Raw genomic sequence first — 13,026 nt, forward strand, 5'->3', positions numbered from 1 at the left:
TTCCCCCACACATGTGTGCTAGTCATTTCTGACTCTAGGGGCCGGTGCTCATCTCCGTTTCAAAGCCAAAGAGCCAGCGCTTGTCCGAGGACATCTCCGTGGTCATGTGGCCGGCATGACTAGATGCCAAAGGTGCACGGAACGCTGTTACCTTCCCACCATAGTGGTCCCTATTTTTCTACTTGTATTTTTATATGCTTTCGAAGGTTGGCAGAAGCTGGGACGAGTAACAGGCGCTCACTCTGTTACGCGGCACTCAGAATTCGACCCACCAAACTGCCGACCTTCTGATCGACATGCTCTAATAACCATTTTTATTCTTACCACTAAAGACATATTTATTGCATATATATATATATATGCTAAAGATTATTGATGAATGCAGTAAATATGTCTTTATGTAGCGGTAAGAATAAAAATTATTAGTTTAAACATGAGACAGTGGATACAAAGAGGAAGAGAGAGAAAGTATTAAATGTTGGGGGAAAGAAACTTTGGTTATTAAATTTAAGATATTTGGAATTATTAGAAAATAAGAATATTATATTGTATTATTAATTTGTTGATGTAGATGGTGAGAATGTAAATAGATAAGATGTGTACCCTGAACACCAGATTTCATGAGGAATAAAGGGAATTGGGGACATTTAAATTTTGGATATGATAAATATTAAATGTTAACTTAAAATTGGGAAAATAGTCACTAGGTTATTGATTGTCTGAAAGATTGAGTGTTAAAACAATTAAGATACATATAAATTAAAAACTATTGATAAATTTTAAAAAGTTGCTTTTGATTGTTAGAATAAAAATTGTGTCAGTTTAAATAAAATACATATTAAAGGGAAAAGAGAGGAAATATTTACTGTATTAGTTTGAGATTTGTACTAATGGTATTTGTATGTAATTGAATTATTGTAATCCAGTCGCCACGTTGCTTTTCAAATAGGTAATTGTAACGTTAGAAAACCAATAAAATTTTAAAAATAAATAAAATAAAATTAATATATCGATGATAAGATACAGCCCTGCTCATCTCATGTATGCAATAACCAAGCTCAGAGAGTACCAACGATCTCCACAACTCCTGTACAAATAGGAATTACTCTGCACAGGGCACTGAATATTTAATCTTCAATTTTCCTAAAGTTTATTTATTAACAAGAGCATGAATCCCTCTACAGTAGAATTTTTTTGTACCATCTCCTACATCTAGAAAAAATTAAATGCAAATTTAAATTCAATAAAGGAAGCACATACTGCAGATCCAGTTTTAACAGTAGGCTTTTCAATTAGATTAGGGCATGATCTATAATCAAACATCCAGCTCTAAAGCCTAACTAGCTATTTATGTTTTGAACTGACCCATGTTTATTATAAAGATGTTAAACATGTTTCCATAAAGTACTTAAAATACTTAGTGGTCTGTAATGCACAGCTAAATCTTAAATGTCTTTTTTTTTACAAATAACACTACAATGGTGCAGCTCCACTTTCTTCAAACCTGTGCAGCACAATTTATGAAAGTAAAACGCAGGTACTAAACTGATTATTCTAGATTATTAGTCACAATTGCAGCAGTGATAGAATTTTTACCCAGCTTAAATTGTTTCACCACTTTTGCTAATTCTAACCTGGACCCAGCCTGGGAACAGACTGTCATCAAAGCTCCACAACAAACTCTTTTAGCTCTTCAACCTATGTAGTATCCTGAAGTGATCTTCCCACACTTTTTCATTGGTACAAGAAAAAACAAAGTGGTCTGGAAACTAGATGAGTAGTTCTCTCAGGAAAATGATTAAAAGCTATATACATCCTTGACTTACAACCATTTGTTTAGTGACCATTCAGTTACCGCCCTGAAAAAACTGATTTATTACCATTTTTAGGACTGTTGCAGCATTCCCGTGGGGTGTTTGGTAACTGGCATCTATTTATGACAGTTGCAATGCCCCGGGGTCATGTGATCATCTTTTGTGATCTTCTGACAAGGAAAGTCAATAGGGAAGCCAAATTCACTTAACAACTGTGTTACTGACGTAACAACTGCAGTGATTCATTTAATAACTGTGGCAAGAAAAGTAAGATGGGGCAAAACTGACTTAACTGTCTTGATTAGCAATGGAAAATTTGTACTGTTACGGTACTAAGTTGAGGACTAAGTGTATTTCCATATGGCAAACAAATGCAAACTTTGCTTTCAGTAACTAGCGTGGCCTCCTTAGGCAACAAGTACAACTAAATGTTTCCGTTAAATGGAAATCATTCCCACATATCAGTTTGCAGGAATTTTAGCCCAATCCTTCTTATACAACAGTTTCAGCTCAGGAATGTCGATGGGCTTCTTCACATGAATTGCCTGTTTCAGGTCCTTCCAAAACATCTCTATAAGATTAAAATCAGGATTTTAACTTGGTCATTTCAAAACATTAACTTTATTCTGCTTTAACCATTTTTTGGTCATATGATTTGCATATTTGGGGCCATTGTCTTATTGCATGTCCCACTTTCTCTTGAATGTTGGTTATTGGGCATATACTCCGCCATTCATCTTTCTGAGCAGGCCGCATGCTTTCTGATCACTCTTGTCTTCTCTACAAAGGAAATTGACACTGTCATTAGTAGTCTGAAATGTGGTAAAGGACCAGGCTTCGATGGCGTTCATCCAGAATTCCTGATAAACTCCAGGAGGCACACGTGGAATTGAATTGGTAAATTCCTCTGACATAGTTTCCAATGGCTGCCTCCCACCAGAATTTAAAAAAAATATATATCATTTCTAAAAATTGCCAAACCAATAGACAGAGTTGAAAGCTATTGCCCAATTGCTCTTTGAGCTCCTGCTACAAATTCCTAGAAAGATTAAGATAAGTTTCATAATAGATGAATATCTACCCATGGAACAAGCCAGCTTCCGACAAGGCCAAAGCTGTCTAGACCAGGTGCTAAGCCTAACAGGCTATTTTGAAGCAGGATTCCAATGAGGCCTCAAAACCACAGATGTGTTCATGGACCTAACTGCAGCATACAACACAGTTTGGAAGGATGGGCAAACTGTTGCCATAATGTCCCCTGCAAAAATCTCTGTTGACTAATTGATAACATGCTGAGTGATAGGTCCTTTTAGATAATAATAGGGGGCAATGTAAGTAAGGTAAGAAGGTTAGACAATGGCCTCCCACAAGGCTCTGTAATGGCATCTACACTATTCATACATATCAGATATGCCAGCAACAAGGGTAGGCAAATTTGGATACACTGATGATTTGGCCATAGCAATACAAGAAAAACGCAGGGACCTGTCTGATAGCCTCCTATCCAAAGACCTTAAAATCTTGTGGAAATTCTTCACTGACTGTAGGCTCACTCCTAGCACCAGCAAAACATTAACTACGTGCTTCCACCTTAACAACAAATGAAGCCCCAAATGCCTACTTAAAAAACAAATTATTCCCCTATGATCTCCATAAAAAGTACTTTAGAGTAACATTGGATCAGACTCTCTCCTACAAGAAATTCCTAGAGAATATGGTGGCAAAAATCAATACTAGACACAACACACTCCAGATATTATGTGGAACTAAACAAGGAGTCTTAGCTCTCACTATCAAGTCATCAGCACTAGAATCTACTCCACAACAGAATACTATGCCCCTGTATGGCTTAACAGCTGCCATGCTAGGAAGTGAGACGCCATACTCAATGACACTATGAGGATGATAAGCGGATGTTTTAAAACCACTCCAACATGCTGGCTTCCTGTTATGAGCAATTAGCACCACCAGCTTTACAAAGGCAAAATGCACTAGTGAGAGAATACAGAAAAATTATGAACAACTCACTCCTACTGATGCATGCCAACCTTCCTCATTTATCAGCAGGAAGAATCAAATCCACTGGCACTTGCACAGCATCTGCCCAACAACTTTAACATCAATTCCCAATGGAAAGCCAAATGGTTCAATGAATGCCCAGACACAGGATGATATATTAATGATCCCACAAAAAAGGTACCAGGCTTTGAACTATCATGTCAGCAATGGACAATCCTGAATAGGACTGACATCTCAAACAGCATCTAACAGGGCATAGTATCCTCCTCTTAGTGTGATTGCGGGGTCCCATGTCAAACTGGAGATCACATAGTGACTGGCTGAAAATTGAGGGCATATACCGGTCCAGTATCTGATATTTTTAGTATAAACAATGCTGCACTTCAATGGTTTTAATATTTTAATAATGATATTTTATGGGATTCTACTAATGTAGTTAAAATGTTAATTTATATTGCTAGTCCATGTATGATATGCCATATGTTAAATAAATAAATAAACAAACAAACAAATAATCTTGCCACTTTCCTGTAGAATTTGCTGGTACAATTCAGAAATAAACTTATTTATTTATTTATTTGCCACCCATCTTACAACAGGATAACTCTAGGTTTTATAATAATAAAAGATAAATGTACATACATACTAAGTACATAAATGGGTTAATACAAGCCAAACACTAAGATGGGGAGGGTAGGGGAAGGATGGTGGGGAGATGAGATCTGTTGTTTAATCAATCAACCATCTCCACTATAATGGTCTCCTACTGAAATTCACAGTTGTATCAATGATGACCAATTATTGTGATCCATCATATCTCACAGATTGGATAAGGTTTTTATGCTGGAATGCAGTGTTTGCCTTTCATCAAACATAATGCATTTCATTCAAACCCCAGAGTTCTATTTTAGTGTTGTCTATCCAGAAAACATTCTTCCAATAACTGGCTTATTCACTGTGTGAATAAGCAGTGTTCTTTTTTAAGGGCAGTGGCTTTCTCCTTGCAACCTGCCATGCACATGATTGCTGTTGATGGTCTCATGAACACCATCACCAGTGAAAGGCAGGCTTTTAGTTCTTGTCAGTCTTATTAAGTAGACAAGATAGGAAACACAACTAGATTAGCCAATTCTACTTTACTGTAAAGCCAAATCCTACACTCTTGCAAATCTGAAATTATAATTCTCCCACTGTCTCTTTTACAGCCTGAGAAACTAGGGAGTGGCTCTTCTGGGTCTCTTTGTTTGGCCAATTACCTATATTTGGGCTAAGCTGCCTCTTATACAATCATTCCTTTGGCATTGTTCCTTAGCCCATTCTCCCATGGTTTTTCCCGTATACTATTATAGTTCCTTAGATGTTAAGGTAAAGGTAAAGGTTCCCCCGCACATGCGTGCTAGTCATTTCTGACTCTAGGGGCCGGTGCTCATCTCCGTTTCAAAGCTGAAGAGCCAGCGCTTGTCCGAGGACATCTCCGTGGTCATGTGGCTGGCATGACTAGACGCCAAAGGCGCACGGAACGCTGTTACCTTCCCACCGTAGTGGATGTTATCCTGCAGTTATTGGAGATCTCCTGGAATGCCTTGCTATTGGTCTGATTTTGATTGATTAGCCAGTCCTGGGAAGGATAATAATACTGTTACTGTTGCTTCCATTTGTACACCATATGCCTAAAAGAGGACTGTTTATAAATACTGTTTGCACTCCCAGAGCCACTGAAAGATCTTGTTTTGGATTTAAACCTAAACAAAGCAAAGCTCTTGATATGGCAGCAAACTGTAGCACAATAATATTTAGAAAATCAGTAAAACAGACAAGGAATGAAAAGGAAAACAAAATAGAACTACTGTCCTTCCTCATTGCTACAGGCTTTGTCTTTGTTGTTCTTATTGTTAATTGCAAAGTCATGTCCAACCCATTGAGACCCCATGGACAACATTCCTCCAGGCCTTCCTGTCCTCTACCATCTTCTGGAGTCCATTTAAGCTCACGCTTACTGCTTCAGTGATTCCATCCAGCCACCTCGTTCTATTGCCCTCAATCTTTCCCAGCATTAGGCTCTTCTCCAGTGAGTCCTTCCTTCTTATTAGGTGGCCAAAGTATTTGAGTTTCAACTTCAGGATCTGGCCTTCTAAAGAGCAGTCAGGGTTGATCTCCTCTAGGACTGACCAGTTTGAACGCCTTGCAGTCCAAGGGACTTGCAGGAGTCTTCTCCAGCACCATAGTTCAAAGGCCTCATTTTTTTGGCGCTCAACTTTCACAGCCATACATTGCAACTGGGAAAACCATGGCCTTGACTATACACACTTTTGTTGGAAGGGTGATGTCTCTACTTTTTAGTATGCTGTCTAGATTTGCCATAGCTTTCCGCCCCAGGAGCGTCTTTTAATTTCTTGGCTGCAGTCCCCATCTGCAGTGATCTTGGAGCCCAGGAAAATAAAATCTGTCACTACCTCCATTTCTTCCCCATCTATTTGCTAGGAATTGAGAGGGCTGGATGCCATAATCTTGGTTTTCTTAATGTTGAGTTTCAAGCCCACTTTTGCACTCTCCTTCTTCACCTGCATCAAGAGGCTCTTTAGTTCCTCTTCACTATCTGCATATCTTAGGTTGTTGATATTTCTCCTGGCAATCTTAATTCCAACTTTTGATTCACCTAGACCTGCCTCTCTCATGATGTGCTCTGTATATATAAGTTAAATAGGCAGTGCAGCAATATACAACCTTGCCGGACTCCTTTCCCAATTTTGAACCAATCAGTGGTTCTATGTCCAGTTCTCACTGTTGCTTCTTAACCTGCATATAAGATGTTCTGGTACTCCCATCACTTTAAGAACTTGCCACAGTTTGTTGTGATCCACACAATCAAATGCTTTAGCATAGTCAATGAAGCAGAAGTAGATGCTTTTCTGGAACTCCCTTGCTTTCTCCATGATCCAGCGTATGTTGGCAATTTGATCTCTAGTTCCTCTGCCTCTTCAAAATCCTGCCTGTACTTCTGGTAGTTCTCGATCCACATACTGCTGAAGTCTAGCTTCTAGAATTTTAAGCATACCTTTATTAGCATGTGAAATGAGTGCAATGGTGCGATAGTTTGAACATTCTTTGGAATTGTCTTTCTTTGGAACTGGAATCTAAACTGACCTTTTCCAATCCTGTGGCCCCTGTTGAGTTTTCCAAATTTGCTGGCAAATTGAGTGTAGCACTTTTACTGCATTGTCTTTTAAGATTTTGAATAGCTCAGCTGGAACACTGTCACCTCCACTGGCTTTGTTGTTGCTCAGATTTCCTAAGGCCCATTTCACTTCACATTCTATGATGTCTGGCTCAGGGTCAGTGACCACCGAATCGTGGTTATCTGGGATGTTAAGCTCGTTCTTGTATAGTTCTTATCTGTAGTTTGCCAACTTTTCTTAATCTCTTCTGCCTCCCTTAGGTCCCTGTCATTTTGGTCCTTTATCATGCCCATCTTTGCATGAAATGTTCCCTTCATATCTGCAGTTTTCTTGAAGAGATCTCTGGTCCTCCCTATTCTATTGTTTTTTTTTCTATTTCTTTGCACTGTTCATTTAAGAAGGCATTCTTATCTCTTCTAGCTATTCTGTGGAATTCTGCAATCAATTGGGCGTGATGTGTTTTATTTTTGTACTTCTCTTTTCCTGACTTTCTTTTACTAATTGTTTAAAATATATTTGCTCAAAAATATAAGTTTATAAGATAATACGACCCACACACCAACACACATTCAGAGCTTTATTTTGGAAACAATCAGAATTTTAGTATTATAAACATGTTACAGTCTCTTTTCTGGCTAAGAATAAAATAAAACTGTGCTCCCTGTATCTTCAGTATCAGTGTTTCAGTCTAAAGAAGCTTGACATACAAATTCCAGGGAGTCCTTGTAATAATTCATTGTTTTCCAAAGTACTATGTATCTGTGCATTAACTAAATAAATATCCGTGGCTTTGGACTATCTAAGCAGTATTGTTATTTATGAAATAATTCCAATTTTGAAGTTCTGAAATTTTGAATTTTGAAGCTTTAATTTAAATCTGTAAAGTAACAAATATTAAATTACAACTGTTTGTCAAAAATAAAACTGTCACTTCTGACAACTTCTATCTGCCAGAAATAAAAACTGCCAGCTTTCAAGTTAAAAACATGTAAGAAGGGGAAATCTTGCTGAAATAATACAGACCCTCTCTCCTTCTTTCAGAATGCATAGGCATTCTGCCACATGCTTACCAGGACAGTAGGCATCAAGATCCAGTTTTGGTGTTGATGGTGAGCCAAGGTCAGATTCTGGAATTCGAGGGCTCTCAACAAATTTGGCTTTCCTTAATGGAGCTTAAGAGAAAAATAGAAAGAGAAGACATGGATATAAATGAATGTGAATGTACAATAATACCATATAAAATCAGTATCAAGCCAAGATAAGCTCCACTTTTTATTTATTGTTTATGCCTAAAGGAGGAGCTATTTATTTTATAGAAAAGATATGATCTACAGTAACAAATTTAAAGTACTGCAGATGTCTCTCACAATTTCTCAAAACAAAGACTTATCCACATTTATTACGTTCAGTGAGCTTTGGTTGTATGTGCTAGAACACATAAATGTGTGTGTGTGTGTGTGTGTGTGTGTGTGTGTGTGTGCTATTTCTTACTGCCCATTTTCCTCAGACATAGATAATCTCTGGGGCCTAGAAAAATCTAATTTTTGTGATGTTAATACCATCATCTCTTGGTGCAAATCCTACCTGACTATAAATATATCACCTAATCCAAATTCCACATCACAAAAGGCATATAGACTTGTGACTGCACAACCCTTAGCATCACAAGACCTAAGGTGGACAAAATACAAGTAGCAATAAGCAATAGTACTTAGACTTATATACTGTTTCTCAGTGCTTTACAGCCCTCTCTAACAGTTTACAGATTCAGCATATTGCTCCCAAGAAGCTGGGTCCTCATTTTACAAACTTTGGAAGGACAGAAGGCTGAGTCAACTTTGAGCCGGTGAGAATCAAATCCCTGACAATCAGCAGAATTAGCCTGTAATACTGCATTCTAACCACTGCGCCACCACTGCTCCTAAGTAGTCCTCAACTTATGACCACAAATGAGCCCGTTTCTATTGCTTTGCAAGACTGTTGTTGTGAGTTTTGCCCCACAAGTGTGAAAAACAGTCATATGATCAACTTTTGTGACAGTCTGACAAGCAAAGTCAATGGGGAGGTCAGATTCATGTAACAACTGTGTTACTAACTTAACAACTGTAGTGATTCGCTTAGCAACTGTGGCACAAAAGATCATAAAATGGGGCAAAATGTTAGATGTTTCACTTAGTAACAAAAATTTGGGGCTCAATTGTGGTCGTAAGACAAGGACTAGTTGTAATATATTTTATAGAACCTGTGTGGTATAGGTTATTTAAAGTATAGGTGCACATGGAGACAAGATTTCTGCTCAGATTCTCAGTGGAGCAAGTGTCTGGAAACACAAGAGAACAATTTTGAAAATATCTGAGTAAATTTTCTGAAGAATGCAGCTACCATAATGCTTTAAAACCCCTGCTTCATTTATACTGAAGTCTTTGCAAAGGATCTCTTTCAAATGCTTTACACAACCCTGTAAAAAGACATGTATATAACTGCTTACAGCAGTGGTTCCCAAACTTTTCTATACCCCGCACCCCTAGAACGCTTCTGATATATTTTCGCACCCCTTATAAAAGTTTGAAATAATGGCAACAAATTATGCATATACACTATAATTTTGAAAACCCAAGTTTTTGTACCCCCTGCAATATTGTCTCGCACCCCCAGTGGGTGCAAGCATCCCTGGTTGGGAAACCCTGGCTTACAGCATAACTGCAAACCATTCTGAACTTTAATATACTCTCTGGCAGAGTTCAAGACAGTTGTACGGCAGGGTGTGGGAAAATCAGTAAAGCATAAACAGTGAATGTGAGAAGCCTTTGGATGTACGTATAAACAGAATGCCTGTGTAATCCTAAGTTTAATGCATGCATGTTATAGATAGTTCCTCTGATGGATGCCAAAAATATGCTTTACTATTGAGTACTGCAGCATTGAAAAAACACAATGATTTGCACAGAAAGAAGCTACAAAATAAAAACAGAACATTGCATTTTTACTGTTGTTGTACTGTAATATAGCCTGCACTGTATTAAACTTGTCATTGTTGCTTCTTTTCCAACCAGAGTTCTATGGTACAACCATTGGTAATCAGGAGTTTTTAAAAAAAAACTCACTAGAGCAAGAATTGAGGTACCAGGGACCATGTTGAACTTTGCAATATTTCGTGTGTTGAAACACTTGATGTACATTTGAGTTTTGTTCCACTGGTGCACAAGATGTTCACTGACTGTTTTGCTTTTCATTCAGAGAAAAACAAAATTTATGCTTTGCTTTGTCTTTAAAGTTCAACAAAGAAATAGAAGAAAGAAAACGGCAGCTCATCTTGTTTTAGTTACACATATTTCAATAGGCAGTTTCAAGCATACAGAGAAACCAGTGAGACAAGGTGATGTTTAAACTGAAGATGAAAAAAACTATAGGAATGAGGTTTCTAGGCAGGTATAAAAGAAGAAATGGTAAGAGAAGAAGATCATATGTAAAGGTGTGAAGGGATCACAATATTTCTAGTAACTCTCCAGTAATATGAATTTGACTGATAATTCCATACATACATTAATCATTTCATTATTTCAAGCATTACACTGATTTTAAGCATTCCAAACAGTATGTTACTAAAGTATTTGAGGGGCTGCCACAAAGAAAAGGGCATCAAATTATTCTCCGGAGAACCAGAGGGCAGGACAAGAAACAATGGTTGGAAACTGAACAAAGAGAGAAGCAACCTGGAATTAAGGAGAAACTTCATAACAGTGAGGACAATTAACCAGTGGAACAGCTTGCCTTCAGAAATCGTGGGTGCTCCATCACTGGAGATTTCTAAGAAGAGACTGGACAGCTATTTGTCTGAAATGGTATAGGTTCTCCTGCTTAAGCAGGGGGCTGGACTAGAAGACCTACAAGGTCCCTTCCAGCTCTATTCTATTTTATTCCTAGTTGCTTAGCCAGCATGTAAACATGACTCAAAATGACCAACAGAGAAAAGGACAAAGCTTGTAGTAAAATGTAACCAGAGTATCAGCAAAGTCTGTACTCCTATTTCCTAAAGAGGAGACTGGCTTCATCATCATCAGTTTTGAAGAGCATATAGGAGTTGTGGCCAGGGGGGCATTTACCTAGGTTCTCCTGGTGCACCAGTTGCACCCCTATCTGGACCGAGATGCTCTATGTACGGTCACTCACGCACTTGTTACCTCCCGTATAGATTACTGCAATGCTCTCTGCATGGGGCTGCCCTTGAAGACCACCCGGAGGCTCCAGCTGGTGCAGAGTGCGGCTGCGTGGGTTGTGATGGGAGCATCCCGATACTCCCATATTACACCCCTCCTGCGTGAGCTGCATTGGTTACCGGTTGCCCTCCGGATGAGATTTAAGGTGCTGGTTCTTACCTTTAAAGCCCTACATGGCTTAGGCCCGGGATATTTGCAGGACCGTCTGCTGCCAGGAACGACTTCCCATCACCCGGTGCGCTCACACAGGGAGGGCCTCCTCAGGGTGCCGTCGGCTAGACAATGTCGGCTGGCGACCCCCAGGGGGAGGGGCCTTCTCTGTGGGAGCGCCAGCCCTGTGGAATCAACTTCCCCTTGAGCTCCGGATGGCCCTGGACCTCCGGTCCTTTTGTCGTGGCCTTAAAACATTTCTTTTCCATCAGACTGACCTGGACTGACAATAGGGATTTTTAAAAATGTTTTTTAATATTTTATCATTGGGGCTTTAATTCTTTTTTAACATTTGTATTATTGTCTTTTATTGTTGTTAGCTGCCCTGAGTCCTTCGGGAGATAGGGCGGCATATATACATACATACATACATACATACATACATACATACATACATACATACATACTTACTTGTTGTCCGGATATTGTGGGATTTGTTGGAGCTAAACTCCAGAGTTAGAGTGGAACATTTGAACAAGCAGTTGCTCTTTTAGAAAGTATTTTCATTGTTAAATCATTATTTTTAGACAGTGTTTGCATATTGCACAATCATGGATTGTTGTGGTTGGTGACATAGCTTACAGTTGGTTGGGTTTAATAATTACCCGGTTGAAATATATGGCAATCCTCACTATGATTCAGCACCCCCCTCCCCAAATGAATCACAAATGTCTTAGCTTTCTTCTCTTACACATGGGGACCAATGACACAACAATGAATCTAAAAACAATAACAAGAGATTACGGACAGCTAGGGAAGACAGTTAAAGAATTAGTAGCATAAGTGGTGTTTTTATGTATATTTCCAACAAAAGTCAAAATCCAATGAGGGAGCAAAGGATTTTAGAAAAAAACCATTGGCTTAAAACCTGGCATCGTCAAGAGATCTCCGATTTCCTAGACCAGGCATGTCAAACTGCCAGCCTGCGGACCGGATGCATCATACTAAAACCACGCCAACTCCACTGCCGACAATGGGGAAAAAGTCATGATACATCGCGCAGCATCATGTGATGTTGCGAGTTTGACATGCCTGTCCTAGACAATAGTTTGCATTACCTATATGAAGGGCTACGGGATGGCAAGGGATGGACTGAACCTCACAAGAACTGGAAAGAATATATTCGGAAGACAACTGTCTGATCAGAAGGGCTTTAAACTAAAATTGAGGGGGGGAGACAATCTTCAAGATCTTTAGAACCTGATTCCAAGCAAAAACTACTAGATAACCAATCATATAAAGAGGTAGGGAGCAAAGGGAAAGAAGAATAAAAAGAAAAACACAATAAAATAGAGAGTGATGAAAGGGATAGAAAACCCAGTTACAAAGTAGGTGATATAAGAAACATACCCAAGACCCATAAAGGAGTCAAATGCCTATACATGAATACTCAAAGTTTTGGGAACAAACAGTGTGAACTTGAAATACTAGTACATGAACCTAGATATGATATAGTTGCCATTACTGGAACATGATGGGATGAAACTCATGACTGGATTGTACTGATGGAAGGATACAAACTATTCAAAACAAACAGACCTAACAAAAGAGGAGGTGGAGTTGCATTATATATAAAAGGTCACTACATCT

At 38.8% G+C, this 13,026-nt stretch overlaps 1 protein-coding gene across 2 annotated transcripts in view; it reads right to left on the reverse strand.

Moving 5' to 3' along the window:
- Positions 1–13,026, reverse strand: part of TANC2 (tetratricopeptide repeat, ankyrin repeat and coiled-coil containing 2) — a 382,196-nt gene that overhangs the window by 144,534 nt on the left and 224,636 nt on the right. For both annotated transcript variants that reach the window (XM_081344806.1, XM_081344805.1), the window contains exon 5: positions 8,080–8,181. In XM_081344806.1, coding sequence (XP_081200932.1) covers positions 8,080–8,181 — 102 coding nt within the window. The remainder of the gene's footprint in view (positions 1–8,079; positions 8,182–13,026) is intronic.

The sequence above is a fragment of the Vipera berus genome (genome assembly GCF_964194415.1).
Source record: "Vipera berus genome assembly, chromosome: Z".
Lineage (NCBI taxonomy): Eukaryota > Metazoa > Chordata > Lepidosauria > Squamata > Viperidae > Vipera > Vipera berus.